This window comes from Apiospora aurea (assembly GCF_038362705.1).
Source record: "Apiospora aurea strain CBS 24483 chromosome Unknown utg000008l_segment0_segment0, whole genome shotgun sequence".
NCBI classification, from domain to species: Eukaryota; Fungi; Ascomycota; class Sordariomycetes; order Amphisphaeriales; family Apiosporaceae; genus Apiospora; species Apiospora aurea.
This window is the reverse complement of record NW_027117395.1, coordinates 4,448,504-4,467,527: the sequence shown is the minus strand read 5'-3', so window position 1 is coordinate 4,467,527 and position 19,024 is coordinate 4,448,504. Positions and strand designations below refer to the sequence as shown.

General features: G+C 50.6%; 5 protein-coding genes across 5 annotated transcripts; 1 reads left to right on the top strand and 4 right to left on the bottom strand.

Moving 5' to 3' along the window:
• Window positions 1-3,432: 3,432 nt before the first annotated feature.
• PG986_012847 (short chain dehydrogenase domain-containing protein) lies at window positions 3,433-4,603 on the top strand (the record flags this gene model as incomplete). Its single annotated transcript, XM_066849069.1, has 2 exons — window positions 3,433-4,115; window positions 4,180-4,603. The coding sequence occupies 2 exons, from the start codon at window positions 3,433-3,435 to the stop codon at window positions 4,601-4,603; spliced, it is 1,107 nt and encodes a 368-aa protein (XP_066695765.1).
• Window positions 4,604-5,227: 624 nt separating this feature from the next.
• PG986_012846 (Phosphatidylserine decarboxylase proenzyme 2) lies at window positions 5,228-8,900 on the bottom strand (the record flags this gene model as incomplete). Its single annotated transcript, XM_066849068.1, has 5 exons — window positions 5,228-5,395; window positions 5,457-6,208; window positions 6,266-8,495; window positions 8,568-8,612; window positions 8,727-8,900. The coding sequence occupies 5 exons, from the start codon at window positions 8,898-8,900 to the stop codon at window positions 5,228-5,230; spliced, it is 3,369 nt and encodes a 1,122-aa protein (XP_066695764.1).
• Window positions 8,901-11,909: 3,009 nt separating this feature from the next.
• PG986_012845 (uncharacterized protein) lies at window positions 11,910-13,019 on the bottom strand (the record flags this gene model as incomplete). Its single annotated transcript, XM_066849067.1, has 2 exons — window positions 11,910-12,802; window positions 12,959-13,019. The coding sequence occupies 2 exons, from the start codon at window positions 13,017-13,019 to the stop codon at window positions 11,910-11,912; spliced, it is 954 nt and encodes a 317-aa protein (XP_066695763.1).
• A 2,518-nt stretch (window positions 13,020-15,537) lies between these two features.
• PG986_012844 (coatomer epsilon subunit) lies at window positions 15,538-16,557 on the bottom strand (the record flags this gene model as incomplete). Its single annotated transcript, XM_066849066.1, has 3 exons — window positions 15,538-15,885; window positions 15,954-16,096; window positions 16,164-16,557. The coding sequence occupies 3 exons, from the start codon at window positions 16,555-16,557 to the stop codon at window positions 15,538-15,540; spliced, it is 885 nt and encodes a 294-aa protein (XP_066695762.1).
• A 938-nt stretch (window positions 16,558-17,495) lies between these two features.
• PG986_012843 (uncharacterized protein) lies at window positions 17,496-18,119 on the bottom strand (the record flags this gene model as incomplete). The annotated part of the gene is made up of 1 exon (XM_066849065.1): window positions 17,496-18,119. One exon carries the CDS (start codon window positions 18,117-18,119, stop codon window positions 17,496-17,498), a length of 624 nt encoding a protein of 207 aa, XP_066695761.1.
• Window positions 18,120-19,024: the final 905 nt, after the last annotated feature.

The following is a 19,024-nucleotide window of genomic DNA, read 5'->3' as shown; positions in this document are numbered from 1 at the left end:
CCAATATGTACTATAGGCGCATGCACAGGCTGACCTTGGTGGGAATTACGACGTAGGAAGAAGATGCCTGCCGAGCATCTAGCCCCCGAAGGAGTCTCCATCCAGCAGGCCCAGAACGAAGGCTGGCGAAGCGGGGACCAATCAGGGCGCTGGGGATGCGAGACGGGGGCGGGTCTTTTGTTGAAATGCGTTTCGAGTTCCTTTCATCATCGAAAGTGCTTTAGTATAAACCTCGTGCAGATACGCCGATGATGATTGGCTGATGCCGGAGCGTGTTAGGCCTGAGCTTGACCTCATAGATCAATAAGAGAAGCCGTGGCGTTTCGAAATATGTGCAGGCTTCTCGCGGCAAGCCGGCCGACGGCACTGACCTTTCTGCAATCTAACGTGCACCGGCGATCAATGGGGAAGTATCTGCTTCTCGAGATCGTATGATGGTCACTTCTGCCGCCCGGCTTGCGAGAGGAGAGAGAAAGCGAAATGCAGAATGCAGAATGGTGAATGTCTGGAGGAGAAGAAGAGAGGGGAAGGCGCGGCCGCGCGGGCGGGCATGTTTGCTGCATACTTCCTGCCTTCAATGGAGAGCAGCAGCGAAAACTCAGGATTGGGCGACAGCAGTTTCAGAATGGACTGGGCCTCTCATCTCTCGTCCTTCGTCTCTCCCGAGGTCGTCGCTTGTCTCTCGGGGCCTTTTCGCGCTGTTTCCTTCGGGCCAACAGACGGACGGACGTCTATTACGCCGGTTCGGCGGAACAGCAACTCCAATATCCGACCGAGACCGGGCAACAACATAGGTAAAGTGACCGGACAAAAGTCTGCGCACGGACCCCTATTTCTCACCAAAACGCTACCTTTTTAAAATTTAATATAAAATTTAATAAATTTTATATACGAAAAAAAGAAAATATATTTTTAAAATATATTAATTAGTAATTAAAAAGATAATTTTAATAATTAATCTTAATTATTAATTATATTATTATTAAGTAATAAAAATAGTTTTAAATTAAATATAACGTGGTTTACCACTACGCGACACATATCACTTAGCGACGCACTTTAATTTAATTCTAATATAATTAAACTTTAACGCGTAATACCTCTATAACTATAATACCTAATTAATCCCAAGAAAATCGGATAGTTTTAATAATTTAAGCGACACGAAACGGACCGAATTAAATAAGCTAAAAAGCAATAATAAAAGCTTATAATATACCCGAATTAACTTTACGCCATCGAATTTACGGCCGAACTTTAAAACGCGAAATCCGACTAAAACGACGTAAAATAAATTTAATTAAAAAAGAGGTATTTCGTAAACATATAATTAATTTAAATATCCGAGGAATGCCTCCCGATCTCGCTAATATAAAAAATATAACTAATTTCTTTACCGCGTCGCGCGGCGGCGACCGCGTCGGTAAATACTAGGTTAAGCGCTTTATCGGCCGTAACCCGGACTTAAAAACTAAAATAAATCGTCGGTATAATTACTAAAAAGCTTTTTTACGAGGATTTTAAAGTTATTTTTACTTAGTTTACGCTGTTCGCGAACATAAAAGCGAAATACGGGATCGTTAATAAAAACATTTAAAATTTCGACGAAATCGGCTTTATAATAAATATAATCGGGTTAATACTCGTTATAACACGCGCCGAGCGGCGTAAAAAAACGAAGTCGGTCTAGCTTAATAATCGGGAATAAGCAACGGCGATTAAATATATTAATTCGCAAAGCTAGTATATTTCGCCGTTTTTAATCATTTAAAGCTAATATTACTTCGCGAACTAATCCCGCGAAACCGATTTACCGGGCGATTAAGTAATTAAACCGATTTTTAATAGTTAAACTAATAACGAAATAAGCTTAAATTAAATTAAGCACTTTAATAAATATACTAAATCGTAAACGAAAGGTTATTATCGCCTCTTAATTCTCGACGGCTACGAAAGCTATATTTCGGCCGAATTCGAAGTATATTACTAAAACAACGATATTATTATTATTAGTATACCTCCCTATTTATCGCATTTACTCTAACCTCTCGATATAGCACTTTATTCGCTTTTAAAGCGTATTTATTTAAAAAAATCGAGCTATTTATTAAAGCTTTTATAAACTATATTATTAAACTCGAATTCTTTATCGCCTTTAAAGCCGCGCATTTTATTATTTTTACGGAAGTTAACATTAAATCTAGATTTAGCGTATTTAATTTAATACCTTATAACCCTAACGAGATAATTAGTAAACTAAATATACGTCTTCGGACGCCTATACTTAACTTATTCCGTCTAGGGACGGCTAATACCTACGACCCTTAAACGCCGTCCAACCATTAATAAATAATTAAGCACTCTACTTATATTAAAAAGAGGGTGTCTACCTATTAAGGAAGCTTTTTAACGCCGATTTTAAATACGGTAAACTAAATAGCGAAAAGTATAACCAAAATGGCCTATAAAATGACCCTTATATATAATAGAATATATATATTAAAGAAGGTTAATTTAGTATTTTTTAAACGTTAAAGAGCTAAAAAATCGCGAGTTTAGCTTAAAAAAGCCCTTATTATTAAGAAATCTTAATAGTTATAGGACGAAAAGGTAAAAAAAGAAGCGTTTAGCGCTTAATAAAAATAAAAATAAGGGTTCGTTAAAACGGAGGGCGACCGGTAAAAAGCGCTGTAATGTCTACGGCGAAATAAGTCACAATACGCGAACATATGAAAAAGATATAAAATTAAGCAAGGAATCGAATAGCGAGTAGTTTTAATTAATTTCAAGCGTTATAATTAAATTAATTTATATAAAAGGGTCGAGAAGTAAAAAAAGTGCGTCGCTAAGTGATATACGTCGCGTAGTAGTAAACCACGTTATTTATATATTTAAATTTTTAATTAAAGAAATATATTTCTAATTAATATTAAGCGGTATTCTTATTCTTTACTATTAAAGTTAATATTTTAATTTTCTTTATATTTTTAAAACTATTATTTTAAAAGTTCTTATAAATAATTATATTTTTAAAAGTTTAAAAAATTCTTATTCTTTTAAAAATATATAATGTTAAAAGTTTTAAATAGTTACCTTATAAAATTTATAAAACACTATAAAAGGAAGTTTAAATCGAATTTTTTCTAAGTTTTATTTAATTTTAAATGAATTTTTAAACATGGTGAGTTTTAGTGAGAAATGGGGTCAGTGCGCAGACTTTTGTCCACTGATTTTACCTAAAGTAGGTACTATTGTTTTCTACCAGGGCACGCGCGACTCAGCCTACCAACCAGTAACCAACTGGGCGCTAAGCATGCAAAGTTCGTATAAAAGGACATTGGCATCGCTTTGTTGATCATGCATGTGGGTCTGGATCAGACTGAACATGAAACATCGTAGTGTTGTCCTCCAACAAACATTCATCTCGCAGCGATGACGGCAACTCCTCAAGGCACCATCTTCGTGACCGGCGCCAACGGCGGCCTAGGCTCGGCAATTGTGGACCGGATCGTCCGAGACCCAACGCTAGCCGCAAACTATCACGGCCTGTACACCGTCCGAAATCCGCAGCGAGCCGCCGCCGTCCAGCAAGTGCTGCAGAAACACCACGCAGGGACCGGCGGCCACAGCTGCGACCTGGTGCCCCTGGACCTCGGCAGCCTCGCCAGCGTGCGGGCCACCGCGGCGGACGTGAACCGGCGCGTCGCCGCCGGCACGCTCCCGCCCCTCCGGGCGCTCGTCCTCAACGCGGGCTGGCAGGAGTACACGACCCAGACCTGGACGGCGGACGGGTTCGACCAGGCCTTCCAGATCAACTACCTGTCGCACTTCCTGCTGACGCTGCTGCTGCTCGGGAGCATGGACCGCCAACACGGCGGCCGCATCGTCGTGCTCGGCAGCTGGTCGCACGACACGACGGACAAGCGCAACACCATGGGCCCCACGGGCGCCGCCTACACGAGCGAGGAGCGGTACCGCCAGATCTTCGCGGGCGAGCCCATGGACACCGAGAAGGTCGCTACGGGCAAGTGGAGCTCGATGGTGGAACACCCCGGTGACGCCGACGCCGGGTTCCGGAGGTATGGCGCCTCCAAGCTCGCCGAGGTCATGATGATGTGAGTTTCCAAGTCAAGCAGCAACCTTGCCCGAGGTAGAAATTAATCCCGCCGATAAACACAGGCGTGAGCTATCCAAGCGCATCGCAGCCGACCCCGCGCTCTCCGCCCTTACCGTCGTCGGCGTGGACCCGGGCGCGATGCCGTCGAACCTGATACGGGAGCGCGGCACGCCGCTGCTGCGCTTCATGGCCGACTGGCTCATGCCGTGGCTGGTGCCCATCATGGCCTGGTTCCAGCCCAACGGCGACTTCCGCACCACGGCCCAGTCGGCGCGGGACGTGCTGCACGCGGCGGGCCTCTTCTTTTCCGATAGCGACGACATCTTGTCTCGGCGAAAGCTCAACGGGACGTACTTCAACGGCTCCGCCGTGGGCGACGTCGGGCCCGAGGCCAAGGACGATGTCAAGTGCAAGACGCTGTGGACCGATGCGATACGGTTCGCCGAGGTTCAAGAGGGCGATACGGTGCTGACCGATTGGCGATAGCCATAACATAATTTGACTTTGGTTGAATGAATATTTGGTACGCCGTTCATTACAGCTGCTGGGTGTTGGGTGTTTCTTGCATGGGTAGAACAGGATCTGTGGAGCTTAGTAAGATCTCGTAATTCGCCGTGCCTCTTCATACGCTGCATTGGTGAGTTGGCAAGTCAATCTTTAATAGACTACTTGCGTATCACTAACATCGACGCTAGGACACAATATGATGTCCATATAAATATGTCCTTTTTTTCATTTCTGTTTGAACAATATCAACTAACAGGCTATGGCAAACGACTGTTACCTGAAAATGTGGCACCTGTACCGCGGTCTCTACGTCTCTTGTAGTTCCTTCGTTACCAGGGACAAACCAATGGACGCAATGTATTCACTCCTCTGTCTTTATCGGTCATCTCTATGATCAGAAGGAAAGTAGTTGTTCCCAGGGAGGAATGCCCTTTCGTGACAATTAATATAGCGACCGGTTCCATATCAATCGGCAACCCGTTATATCGCTGCGCTTTCCCTGTTCGTCATGGCCCGATGACGGGCACTGGGGTTTGAACCCCCACGAGGCGGATCCTAACCCATATCGCAGAGGAACTGCTGAAGCTGCCAGCCGGGGCCATTCTAGGGCGCAGGCAGGCCACCCATGCCGTCAGGGCCGCCGCCGCCACCGCGGATGCGACGATGAGCTTCTTGCTTATCTGCTTCGGTGATTTGACTCTGGTTCTTGGGCATATCAGGAGTCCACTGGGGAACATCGGGACTGTGACCAATGGACATGCCAGCTCGAACCTGTATTATGACGTTAGCTTCGTCTTGACAAAAGGAATAGAGAAACAATGGGTAGGCATACCAGAGTTTCCAATGCACTGTTCGAATTGTCCACTAGGTCAGCATCATACACCATGCTACCCTCCTCAAAGAGCAGCACAATCGTACTGCCTCCAAATTTGAAATAGCCGAGCTCCTCTGCTCTCTTCACCTCTTGACCCTCCTTGGCAGTGATGACAGTACTGCCGACCATCATGGCACCCACACAGATGACCATGACGCGCCCAAACTTGGGACTGTCGATAGGGCAGATCACACGGACGTTTTCTCCGTAGACGTCAAGTGCCGAACGAATGGCCATGGGGTTGACAGTGTAGTACTCTCCAGCAATCAGCTTGGGCTCTCGCAGGATACCATCTACAGGAATGTGGAAACGGTGGTAGTCCTGAGGTGCCAGTCGGAAGATGCCCATAGCGCCATTCTCGTAACGCGGAGCGTCCTCGGGATAAGCATCACCAAGCAGTCTCTTGACCGAGAACTCGCGGCCCTTGACCCAGATCTTGGTGGCTTGGTCCATACGGTTGAAGACAACAGATCGGCAATCGGCAGGTGAAACGAGTATGTTGGGATCATCAGGGGCAGAACAAGGCCGGGCATCTGGCTTGAGAGCGCGATAGAAGAACTCGTTGAAGTTCTTGAACTGGTCTATCGGCAATAGGACCTCAGACATATCGAGGTTGTGGAACTCGATAAAGCCAGGGATCTCGGACTTGGAAGCCGGGTCATCATACTTCTTGCCCTGCTTGATACTCAAACCCTTAAGGAGTTTACGGACTGCACATCTAGTTAGTACCAAATCGTTCATTTACTTCACCACAGGAACGAACTTACTTCGCTTCTTCTCCATGTCCCTGGATTTCAAGCCCTTGTAAAGTAGACGGATGCCAAGCCGGACATATACGCTCATCTTCTCCTCGTTGATTTGGCCAGTGAGACGATCCTGGACGAGAATGTTGGCCGAGTTGGCTCCTAACTTGTAGCCACCGTACGAGATCTTCGTGATGACCTTCGAGTACCACTTCCTCTGAGCCTGGCTCGCCGTGACGAACCCGCCCATCATCAACGAGTTGACCTGCCTCCAATCTTGACTGGCGCAAGTGGCGATATGAGTGATGATGTCAGCATCCCTACGCTTGTTGAGTCGCGGTTGGTGGCAGATTGGGCATTCCCGAATCTCCACAACATGTTCCTCCCTATCGTCGTTCAGGTCATCCTTTTCGAGGTTGGCGCCTTCCTCCCCGGGGCCGTTGAGATCGGGTACACTAATTGTCGATACCGCCGGTTGCTGACCTTGGACCTCGGAGGACTCGGGGCTGAGCACAAAAGAGCCAGCTTCGCTGGGGGTTTCAAGCGGGGTCGAAGAGCTACTAGATGACGCCTGGTTGGGCATGTGCAACGAAGCCTTGAGTCTATCCGCATCTGGGAGCATATGTTTCATCTTATCACCAAGGCCCTGGGCTTTCTTCTGCAGCTGATCCTCCAAACAGACAACAGCCTCGTCTATCGTGAGATCGGGCGTCTCTTCATCAGCAGCCTTGTGTGGGAACCGTTGGAAGAAACTGTCGATGGTAGACTCTTTCAGGGTCGAGCCGAGCGTGTCCAACATAGTGGTCAGCTCGACCTTGCTGATGTCACCACTCTCATCAGTGTCATACTGTTTGAGCATTGCTCGCCAGAATTGTTGACGAAGCGCAGGGTATGGCATATACTTGGCGCGGATATAGAGCTGCGGGTTGTGCTTGTCTTCCCATTTCTCCTGGTTCTTCATTTTGAGAGGAATCGTGAAGCTAATGAAATCCGAGTCATCATCGGGTGTATCGCTGCCCTCAGCATTGAGAGAAGGCACCTCTCCAGGCTGGAGAAGGCCAGGGTTGGGAGCCGATGTAGGCGCTGCTCCGGGAGATGTGCCCCGTTTTGTCGCAGTTGATGACGCGGAAGGGCTCTTGGTCAATGGCGGCCGGCCCTTCAAGCTCTGCTGAGAAGGACTCCTCGACATGATCTTACCGAACTTCGACGTCTTCTTCGCGGGCTCGTATTCCGGGGGATCCTTGAGGTCGTACAGCCCCGTCTCTGGGTCCGCTTTAGGTGCCTTCTCGATCAACTCTCTCAGGGGCAAACTGGAAGACGCAATGAAATCATTGCCGGAGTACTTGTCGCGATCGATCACGGTGAACGAGAACGAGTAGGACTGCTCGTGGCCCATGACCTGGAACAGCATCTTCTCGTTGAAGATGGGATTCAGGTTATGTCTGACATACTTTGTGCGGTATGTTTTCTTGCCGAGCGAGGCAACGACGAACGGATCCATATCGAAACTGGTCCTAGTCAAGTTGTGCTCAGGCGGGAGATCGGTGATGTTGAGGATCTCAAGGAAGATAAGACCAACAACATCGGTACCGCTGTGGGTAAACTCGTAGGGGTTTTGTCTCTTCTTGCGCTTCAGTCCTCGGATTCTCAGTCTCCTCTTCCGCTTCTCGATGGTTTCGGGCTTGCTCGGGTCTTCGTCCTCGGGGGTTGCGTCGTCCTCGTCGTCTATCAGCTCATCGTCATAGTCGTCATCCTGAGAGTTGTCGGATCCGCTGCGCTGCAAATCCTGGGGTTCCAGGGCCGACTTATTGGATGTGGTGGGAGCCAGAACTGGGGTTCTTGTAGGCGTCACGTTGCGGGAACCACTATCGCTCGCCGTGCCGGCGAGCAGGCGCAATTTCTCGAGGATCTGGGGGTCCGTGGCCTCCTTGTCGTTCGAGTCGAAAATGGTGCACTGCAGCAGAACCTCGCCCGATACAATGTCATCCTTCTTCTTTTTGCCTCGCTTGCTCTGCAGCGGGTACCATGTGGGATCCTGCGCCGTCCTGTCGTTCGCGAAGATCTCCTCGAGAGCCAGGTCGAATTCGCCCAGGTAATCTTTCCCGAATCTGTCCTTATCCCAGCAGATGGCGTCCAACAGAAGATTCTCCACGCCGGTGATGGGAATAGTGCATATCACGTTCCAGTCCGGGTCGAGTGTCTTGGGGACGCAATGAGTCGTAAACTTGGAGTCGCCGCAGGTCAATTGAAGATACTGCGAGAAGTCTAGTCAGTGTACGCGATCGCCAAAGCCGTGCGTGCAGAGGAAAATCCATCTTCGACTTACCGGATCAGAAGTACCTCCACGGTCCTTCGCAGCTAGATTCCTGGCCTAGACGGGGATTCGGGTCAGTGGCTTTGGTCTCGGTAGAGTCTTCCACTCTTGTTCTTCTAGCAACGCACTGCTCCCTCCGTTAGGGTGTGTGTGCATGGTATGGTTTCTTACGCGAATCACGATGACTTTCAGAATCAAGCCCGCCCATGCTTCCTTCTTTCCGTCTGCGCTGAGCATGTTGTCTCCTTTGCCTGATCGCAGTGGGCTGCTACTTCGACTGTTGTTGGAGGAGTTGGTGTTGGAGCTCGAATGCGGTTTCAGCCGCGAGGGAATGATGCGGACCATATTGAGCTACACACACAGGCGGGGGCTGCTTCGAAGGGGGCACACGCGTGCAGGTAGCCCCTTAGCTCTTCGCGCTGATCGATCGTCTTTGTTGGGCGGGCGCAGAACAAGGGGAGCGGGGAGGAGATGCGAGCTGGGAGCCCGGTGACGTGGATGAAGGCAAGCTCTGGTGTCCTATTGGCCCTATTGGGCGTATTCCTGTATATCCTGGGAAGGGGGAGGGAAAAAAAAACTTGGCTATTTGGATGCAGTCGAATGGGTTTCGTCGCCTAATGGAATACTTTTGACCTGCGGCAACCCCCTAAACTCCTGCTGCAACAGACCGGCTCACTAAAACGAAACAAAGATTGGACCAACTGAAGCTCGAGCTTGGATCAGTTGCAGCTGAGCCGAGCCGAGACCAGACCTGAAAGCCACCAACCAGATGCACGTCCAAGCGCCTCGTCGCGGATGATGTCAACAGCTGAAATGCACAGTCGTGCCACTTTTTCCAGGGGGCAAGCAGGGCACTAGAGCAGTGCTAGAGCGGTGCTAGAGGCTACCACAGCAGGGGGGGACAGGGTTGAAGATTGGATTTCATATAACACAGAGGGTCATATTGAGCGATGGCTAAATTGGCGGAAAAGGAGTCGTCGAGCAAAAGGCAAGGGGGGAGGAAAGTCAAACAGCCCTCGAGGAGAAGCGACTCGACCTCCGCGGGATGCCGTGCCTACACACACATATATATAGATGGTTCTTCAAGGGTGCTCAAGACATTTTTAGCAATGTCTCTCATGTCTGACGTTGCAGGAAGGAGATGGGGTCAAGGATCATGTCTGGTAGGCAGGGCAGTTGGGCAGGGCAAATACTACAAGTAGTAAGGAATGCATTGGCACTCGGCATTGGCGGGGTAGCTAGAGCCGATTTACCGGGCCATGCCCCGGGCTGATGTCGATATTTTGGTCGCGATTGAGCGCTAAGTTTAGAAGGAAAATAAGAATACTAAAACAAAATGTGCATTTTCCCATACTGTACTGGATAGGATTGTGGCAGTAACAATGCCAGCCTGCCGCGCCAGTGACGATCATTAACCTATCCAGTGTCAGGTCTGGATAGATGTGGGTGTACTCGCCATGTAGATCGGACAGCCTGGGTAGGCTGCTATTTGCTACATGGATTGATGTATGTTAATAATTCCCTCAATATGGCACACATGCGTCCCGAGAGCCAGATGATCACCGTACCTACCCATGTATCAGTGTTCAGGTAGCTGGTATTGGTAACCATACAGGTGGCACAGATGGACCTCAGCAGCAGGACGATGGAAGGATAGGCGGCGGATGGATGTAATGGTCGGTTAGTGGATGGAGAAGCGACGCCCGTCATGCCGTCCTGTCCTTTTTCCCTGTTGGCGATCGGTTCGCTAGGCCGTAATGCACTGTGTAGGCGTTGGCCCTTACTGTTTCGAACGCTACTATTCCCCGGCAGCCATTCGATATTATTAGAGTGTACGGAGATGCCACCACTTTTACTAAACCGCGTTTTCGGTCCCATCCATCAGACCAGACCAGATGAGTAAATTTCGGTACTCGCTCTGGTCGTATTGATATAGATAAAGATGCGTGTGCCCCCTTGGCCACATCCTAGGAAGTAAGGACGGTTGATGTCTGTCCACACACAGACGGCAATACTATGCATGCACCTGTGGGCAGACAGACAGGCCGATGGCTTGAGGCCACCTACGTAAGTAAGATGATGGGTTGGTTGTTGGTGAGATTGGCCGGCACATTCGGCCTCGGACAGCATCGCGAATACTCCGCCAGCGCGTCGCTCGTATCAAATGACTCGCACGAAGCGAGCTGGAAACCTTGACGCGTACTCGGCGGTGATTTTGATCTGGTTGGACGTTTGCGTCGATCTCCTCAGGACCTCAGCCTTTTCCCCCGGCTTGCAGCTGGGCTGGCGACTTGCTGCGTCTACCGGAGGGATTCGACGCAATGCAAAAGCCTGGCCGGCTGTGTATGGGAATCAACATGGCCACTTATCATCCGTCAAGCAAACTGCAAAGCCCACTGACGACACGTCAGCCATATAGAGGGGGGAGGATATGTTTATACTGCCATCTCAGTCGTCGCACTGCATTTCCTCAGTCTTTCCCCGTAAAACCTCCCCGTATTACAAGTTTCCACGTACATGGCTAGTGAAAGCAAGCAACGCGGCTCCATCTTTGACAAAGCTCGGCTGCTGGGCGTGCTCATGACTCCTGCATGCCAAGTTTTCCAGCGGCAGCACCCTGCAGACTTATCTCACAGGCAAAAGCCGCCATTGCAACTTCACTGCCGAAAGCAGGTCTTGCAACCTGTTCCTGTCAGGCACACGGCAACAGTCTTCCCGACAGCAAGCGATGACGCAGGACTAGATGCCTTGGGCCATCCCGAACTTCCGTCCACGAGGTGCCGATTATCGCATCTTACCAGGCAAGCCAGTACTCAGAAGGACGGATGTGCCGGGTATTATGGCTTCAATGGGTTGGTCGCTTCTCTGTAAAAGCCAAGCGCCGATAGTTTGCTTTGGCGACTCTGTCATTTATCTGTCACTGAGCAAATAACAAAACTCCGTTGAGAAAGTTTTGAGCCGAATAGCCGTGACCGAGACGTTGCCAGCAAAGCCGTGTAACCGGTCATCACAGCAGCCATCGCTAACACGGGAAGCTCTTCTATGCAATCAAAATCCACAAGGTCTTTTTGAATTTGTAACTACTTCACCTGTTTCAAATCACATGTAGTACAGCGTACATTCGAGATCAGGTTTGGTTTCATTCGAATTTAGGTATCTAAAAGCTGAAATATCTTCTATCCATGCGTATCAGCCACCTGTTTGGTGCCCTACATGTACATGTAAGCAGCCATTTCGCTTGTCATCTCCGCCAAACGCCACGCCATATGCTGAAAAACTCCTACATTTCCCAATGAAAAGCATAAAACCCCGAATCAACACAAAACAGTAAGCACCAAGCCACCACAGCGCTTCTTATGCCTGAGCAGGAGGCACCACACTGGCCCCTAACTCGCTCCCCTCAAACCCCGGCGTCTTGAGCTCCGAGAAAGCCTCGGGCCACAAGAACATCTTCTCTTCCTGGCTGGGCGTCATGGCCGCGAACCGCGGCACAGCCTGCTGGCTCGAGACGCGGCGCCACATGTTGGCGCGCGGGTTGAAGAGGGCCGGCAGGCCCTTGCCGGCCGTCTTGGCCGTGTCCTCGGCCCGGATCTGCTCAAGCTGCCGCTGGATGTCGGCGAAGGAGTCGAAGGGGTAGTACTTGATCTCGTGCTCGACGCAGTACTCCTCGAGGCGCAGGCCGCGGCGCGCAAAGAGCACGTCGGCCTCGCGCGCGGCGGCCAGGTCCGAGACGCCGTCGCCGATGAAGACAATGAGCGGGACGGTGCCGTCCTCGCACGCCAGCTCGGCCTCGCTACGGGCCTCGGTGATGGACAGGGCTTTGTCGTGGCCGAGTTCCGTGTCGTGCCGCCAGATGGGCTTCCACTCGGATCCGTCGTCCTTGATCTCCGCATCGTTGGCGACGATGTCAATATGAGCCGATGCCTCCGCGCCCAGGAAAGTGTCGAGCACCTTTCGGAGGATGGGCTTCAAGCCGGCAGAGATAACGTTGAAGGGAACATCATTGGCCAGGCACCAGTTATGGAAGCTTTGGAAATCGCGGTCGATCTCCAGCGTCTTTTCCATCACCTCGAAGCCATCGTCAAATGGGACTTTCAATGAACCCCACATCTCCTCTGATACGTCTCGGAAGGATCGCTCTCCAGTCTTGATCTGTTCGTCGAGCATTTCCCGTCGCTTCGAACCGCAGCCATGGGCATCAAACAGGATGTGGCCGGTGTCTTGCATGAAAATCGTACCGTCGAAGTCTTGGGACGTGTTAGCCTCATGACCTATGAGATGAAAATGACATGGCTGGAGGCGGCATTGACCAACGTATGCCGAGCCTAGACGCCAGCTTGCCGGTGTCTGGTTGACGTACCTGAAAAGCAGATGATCTTTCGCTTCTGCTCCGGGGTGTTGACCTGGGGCGTGGGCAGCGTCTTGGGCGCAGGCGCCCGCGGGGGGAGTGACGGCAGTCGGCATGTTGGATATGTGTTGCGATGTTGGGTAGCGGACAAACTTTGACACGAGCAGATGTCTGAAGTATGTTGCAAATTAAGTCACACTGTTGCTTATTGATGCAGTGAATAGGGTGAATCGATGATACTCTGATCTTGAAATATTTGATCAGGGAAAGGGGGGGAGAAAAGAGACTTATATAAGTGACCAAGTGCCTTCGCAGGCAACGGACTTGGGTGGGTTCATGGCGAAGCTTACTCCCAGTGGCAGGAGCAGTGCATGCAAACTCTTTACGATGACGAAGACGAGGTTAGGTTGTGGACTATCGTCGCTTTGGGTAGTGCGTGCAAAGAGAGCCCCCGAGCGAAATCCTACCTGGGGCACGCGCAGGGATACAATGTAGCATGTATCCCCATAACCTCATAACGCCGCACACGAACCCAACGGCCGAGCACGGGGGTTGGGAGGTAGCTAATAGGAACGGCAGTACAACCTAGGTTAAACAACGCAAACCGCCGACCGATAGCGTATCCGCATGCATCTCCTCGTCCAGAGCGACTCAAATCCCACATCCGGTGCCAAGAGTATCCACTCGAACGACCTGCAGAGATAACCTAGGCCGGTCGACTACCGATGTGGTCAGCGAATGGCTGATCGATAGGCCGGCGTGCGCTCGTGGCTCGTCTGGTTCTATGACTTAACTGGCTTCCGTCAGCCAGCGGGCGTCAAACCCGCTTGCTCCCCATGTCTTCTCCTATGGAGCCCCTAAGGTCCAGACTTGAGTTGAGGTTTCATTTATTTTTGGGGTGCATTTTGTGGGCGTCTGGACTCGTATAGAACCAAAGATCAGCACTCTGAAAATCGATCACGATCCGACTTGAGTATGCGGATTTGGCAGGCCCATCGAGAACGCAGCATCAGTGAAAACCGACGGCGGGTTGCCCATTTCCCGTGCCTGAACATCGCGGTTGCTGACACAAATCAGAGCACATTTCGCTTGTGATATAGGCGCAGTAGTGCCACCGAGTTGGTTGCAATCCATAGCGTGCGGAACGCCCTCCGTTATCTGGTTAGCATCCCATACGCTCGCTGGTGAAGGTGAAGCCGCAACATGGCCACTGAAGGCGCATGTGCTAATCGGTAGGCTGTGAGACCAAGATGCTCCGACAGTTCCCGAGAAGCGAATGATGTCATGGCTGGCTAAGTAGAGAACTCCCATTCTTATCGTGAGCTGCAATCAGCAATGGCACATTATGGCGGTGTTATGTACTGGTGTGGCTCGTAGGCGAGGGACTCCGCAATCCAGCAGCCATGCGAGCCATGGTTGGTTTCTTTTTCCCCATGCAGCACCCCTCGTTTTTGTTTCGACCCTTATGCGGGATACCGGTGGGCGGTGAGGGGGTGCGTGTGTGGATGTCTCGTGAAAATGAGGGGCCCGAGGGGGGTACTACATAGAGATCTTGGCAATCTCGGGAGCCCCCTTCCCCTTTACTGCCTAGACGGCCCACGATGGAGACAGTACTGCCAGGACCTGATATCATACGCTTGACACCACTTGTAAGTATTTTGGGGGCTTGCCACTTACCTTGCGATTTCATAGCATACATATTGTAATCGAAACCACATTTCATGAATATCATACAACGGGTCTCCTCCCTATCAACTTAACAAGAATGTCTTTGCGGTGTCTATCATCATGATCGCGATCAAATTGCCGAGCTGCTGCTGCACGTACCTTGCTAAGAAAACCCTACCCTATCATTCCAATGTGTCGTCGCCCTTGCAGTGCCCTTCCGAGTGAATGCAATGTATCGTTTTTCTGCACTCGATCCTTATCAGGCAGCTCCATCTACCGGGGTTCTATGGCTCAACGCCGAAGAGGAAGGACTTTCACTAGTGCCAACGCCGCACTTGGGTCGTCATTACGCATCTCAGGGGGCTCCTTTTGAATCGGACCAACAACTAGCCTTCTTTCACGATATATTTCCTTCCAACTTACCAAGTTGCAGATGACGTCTACGTGCTAGCGGACACATGTCCAATATCCTGGAGATAGACCCTACATTATTCCATAGATTACATTATAGCACAACAACTACCATGGGCAACAATAGTACATGCCGATGAAGTAACTATTGCATAGGTCCGGCGAGCTACTGACTGCAATACTTACTTCACCGCTGCTGCAGGCTGATTGTATCGCTTTTTGCTACCCAATATTACACAATGCCATTTCCAAACGAACTACCCCGAGCGTCAAGGGGGTCCGCTACGGACAGCCTATCGCTTATCTCACTCTTTGCTGACAGAACCAACGGTCGCCCGATGAAGTAAAACACTTGAGTCGTCTGGTCACTCATTGGTCCCCCATGACAGCCAAGGCTCTTTGCCGATTAGCAACGCATGCCATGTTGTCATACTGCTTCATTATCATATTGGTATGTCTAGTTTTGCCCCTATAAGGCCGCTGTTCGTATTGTATGATTGGCCTTTTTTTTCTGCCAGTCCCTTCTCAAAATCTTAAAGCGCGTTTCAAATGCCCCTATGCAGAAACCTTGGCACTGAACTTCGATGCGGCTTTGTCAAACAATGCATCCTTCTCTGCCAAATCGGCGAGGAAGGGGTGCGTGGGGTCGACGCTTCGTAGGGATGCGGTAAGCTCGGAAGGGTTCTTTCCGGTAACAATGTTGAGGACAAGGAGGTTGGCGATCGCTTCGGCGTACTTGGGGTCCTTCTGGACGGCCTGCTCCAACGCAGCCTGTGCTTCCTCGACGCGGCCGAGGTGGAGCTCGCAGACGGACTGCGAGACCAGAGTGACGATGGATGATGTGGAAGGAGCTTGCGCCAGCTCCTCGAAGACGTAGAATGCTTGTTGGTATCGCTCACCGCCCTAAAGTAGAGAATCGCCATGAGTCAATGTCGCCCTTGAGGGGGGAAACCAAGCTTGGGAGAACCTACCATTCTTACGCCAACCCAAGATTCCGCCAGGTTCACCAGTAAGCTGTCTTGAGCCCAGCTCCGTGCAGCCTTGACCTCCTTCAGGGCCAGGTCTGTCCGGTTCTGCAGCAGATGGATCTGTGTAATGAGAGCGACCGCCTCGACTGATCACGCGGTTAGCATTTCGGGCCTGACAGGAACCCCCCATGTAGATTTGAAGTGTAGACCCACGGTTGCCGGAATGTTGCGACAGCAGCGCCAGCGCCTCCTCGCTCTTGCCAGCGGCCTGCAGAACAATGCCGCCAATAGTCTGGACTGTCGCGTTATCGCTGGACGAGCTGGCCAGCTCCTCGATCGTCTTCACCGCCGCGTCGGTCTTGCCGAGGCTGTGCTGGGCCAGGGCGCCGACGGCAGCCAGCTCGGGCTCCGACTCTCCTTGCACGTCGGCGATGACATCGTCGGCTTGGCCCAGGGCGATACGGGCGCGGAGGGCGAGGACTCGGGCAGGGAGGGCGTTTTCGGGGGACAGAGCCGCGGTGTCGAAGTCGACGACTTCCTGGTACTGGCCCTGGTGGAAGTGGTTGTGGATGTTGATGAGTTCGCCTTCGGCGCCAAAAGGATCCATCTTGAAGTATGGGTAATCAGATTGTGCGAGCGTATGCAATGTGTTTATGTTGCAATGCTGAATGAAGTCTACCGAATGTCGCAAGCTCCAAGGCCAGATACGTGCTGGCTTCAATGGTGCAAGTAATCAATCAATTGGTAATGAACCAATAAAAGCTGACAGGTGGCAGGCAGGGGCCGTTGGGTTTCTTGGCGTATGGCCCGTGCGTGACATGGCCATGGCCCTCCAGTCAGCAACACCTCGACGCGGACAACCCCAGAATGACTGTTTAATTAAATCAAAGCTTTATGCTTTCTGATATTCTATATGCCAATCGTGTCGGTACGAGGCATATCTTCCTCTCACTGGCTAGCTCGATTCGATTGATATTTGCCAGTGTTACTTGGCTTTTATTCCCTTTGTAGCCCCTTGCCTGTGTATGTCAGAAAGCCTCACTCATCGGCCCTCACTAGGTATATATATCGGTGCTATGGTTGATACTTTGTATTGGACGCTCTCCCCGGCATGAATTTTATCAAATTATCGAATATCTATTCTATCCTAGTCTCGTATACAAGTTCCTGTTCCCCAAGCTACGAGCTTCGTGGGTGGAAGTACAATAGCGTACTCACAAGAGGTCACATAGAAATGCAAGTGATCCCACTCTTAAGATACGAAAATCAAGTTCAATAAAAATAAAATCGATCTGATCAAGACACGTATAGAACTTCCCTAGGTAGTAAATCTGTTTTCTAGAATTAAAAAGAAAAAAGGTTGTTGGTATATCGATCTGACCAATAGAATATTGTAACCCAGAAGCCTCTACTCATACAAATGCAGCAATATTATTCCATCTTGTGACTCTTTATTCAAGCAAGCAGGTGTCGCTTCTCAGACTTGGGAGGGATGGGAGGGGGCGCCGTGTCTGTCTTACTGTTAGTATCGAGCGCAAGGAGTCGTCAGAAAAGGGTGGTCTTGCCATCGAGCTCGGCGTACCACTCATCCAACAGCTGGCGTGCCGACATGCTAAGCGACCGAGGCGTGGAAGAGGCTTCGCTGACAGAATGCTCGTAATCCGAAACGGAGCCATCGAAGTCTCCGGGCTCCTCTTGATCAGTGGTCGAGATGATTCCTAGCCATTTCTCGACACGGCCCAGCTCCTTGCCGGGGATCTGTGCGAACAACTCGGCGAAGGACCTGTCTCCGGCAGGCGCGAGGCTAGAGCCATTTGAGGGGTAGCCAGTGGTGCTCGAAGAAGGAGTGATGATCTTGCCATGACCAGCAGAGGATCCATTGTCATTGGAGAACGCACTCAAGTCTTCGTGACCGTTGCTTGGGCTGTTCTCGTTGCCGAAGAGACGGGGGTACTTCTGGGCCAGGCGGGTTTCGTCCAAATGTAAGAGAGGGATGGGCCCGGATCCGTCCATGGCCTCGAGAGTCGGCTTCTCAGGCCTGCCTCCTCGAAGAATGGAGTGATACTTCTTGTCCAAGTAAAAGGGGTCTTGAGCCTCTTCCTCCGAGTCGGTCCGGTGGTTGGGGGTGACAGGCGCGCTGCCCTCGGCGTTGGTGGACTTAACAATCATGGTTGCGGTTGTGCTCGGGGTTGCAAGGAGATAGGATGTCGCGCTCGCCGAAAGGGGTGCTGTAAAAATTAAGAGTTGCGTTCGCCTAAAAGTGAATTGTAAACGTGGGTTTCGCTTGCATCAACAGGGAAAGTTCGCAGAGATCGCCGTCGTCCCGGACGATTAGGTATCGTGCCTCAGGAGCTTGTGGTCATGTGCGCAGTGAGTCGCCGACTAGGTACCATTGTACCCAGACTGGCTGGCTTCTAGAATAAAATTTCCTCTCCTAGAAACGTGTGCACTCGCCAACTGTTTCGTTCGTAGCGAAATCTGTTACCTATATGCGAATTTCGACTATACGCAGCGCAATTGCCAAGCGTTGTGCTGCCGATAGGTGTCCTGGCTAGGATGGGTGCTCTCGCTGCCAGAGCGCACATCTGCTTGTCATTGGGGATATGTGCTTCTTCATGTTTGATTGTAGTAGCTTTGGACGGTCGCCAATCCGGTGGTCTCTTCCCCGTTTGTCTTTTTCCCTCTACCGCACTCACCCCTGAAGCATGGAAGGGGGGGCGAAAAGGGGGTTCTCCTTTCGGCTCAACAATTCTGCGAAGACGATGGATCGGTTGTGACGTTTACCATATGTTTCTGCTATGTGGAAAAGAGACAACTGTCAGATATTTGCTAGCAAGCATGACGTCGCCGTCCGAGTGTTTGGTCATTTCTGACATATTTGTGAAGCCAGTCTCGGAGGCGTCGACATTGTTCTCGAGGGCATGACATCAACTTAACAAGTCTCCCAAGACTGCCGTCTCAATACCATCTTCTCCGAACGAGATATTAAAGGTAAGTGAGCTTAATGTGGATGAATACATCACTTGTGGCTGACTATGACCGGGTGAAACGGATAGTGTGAACCACTCCGAGAC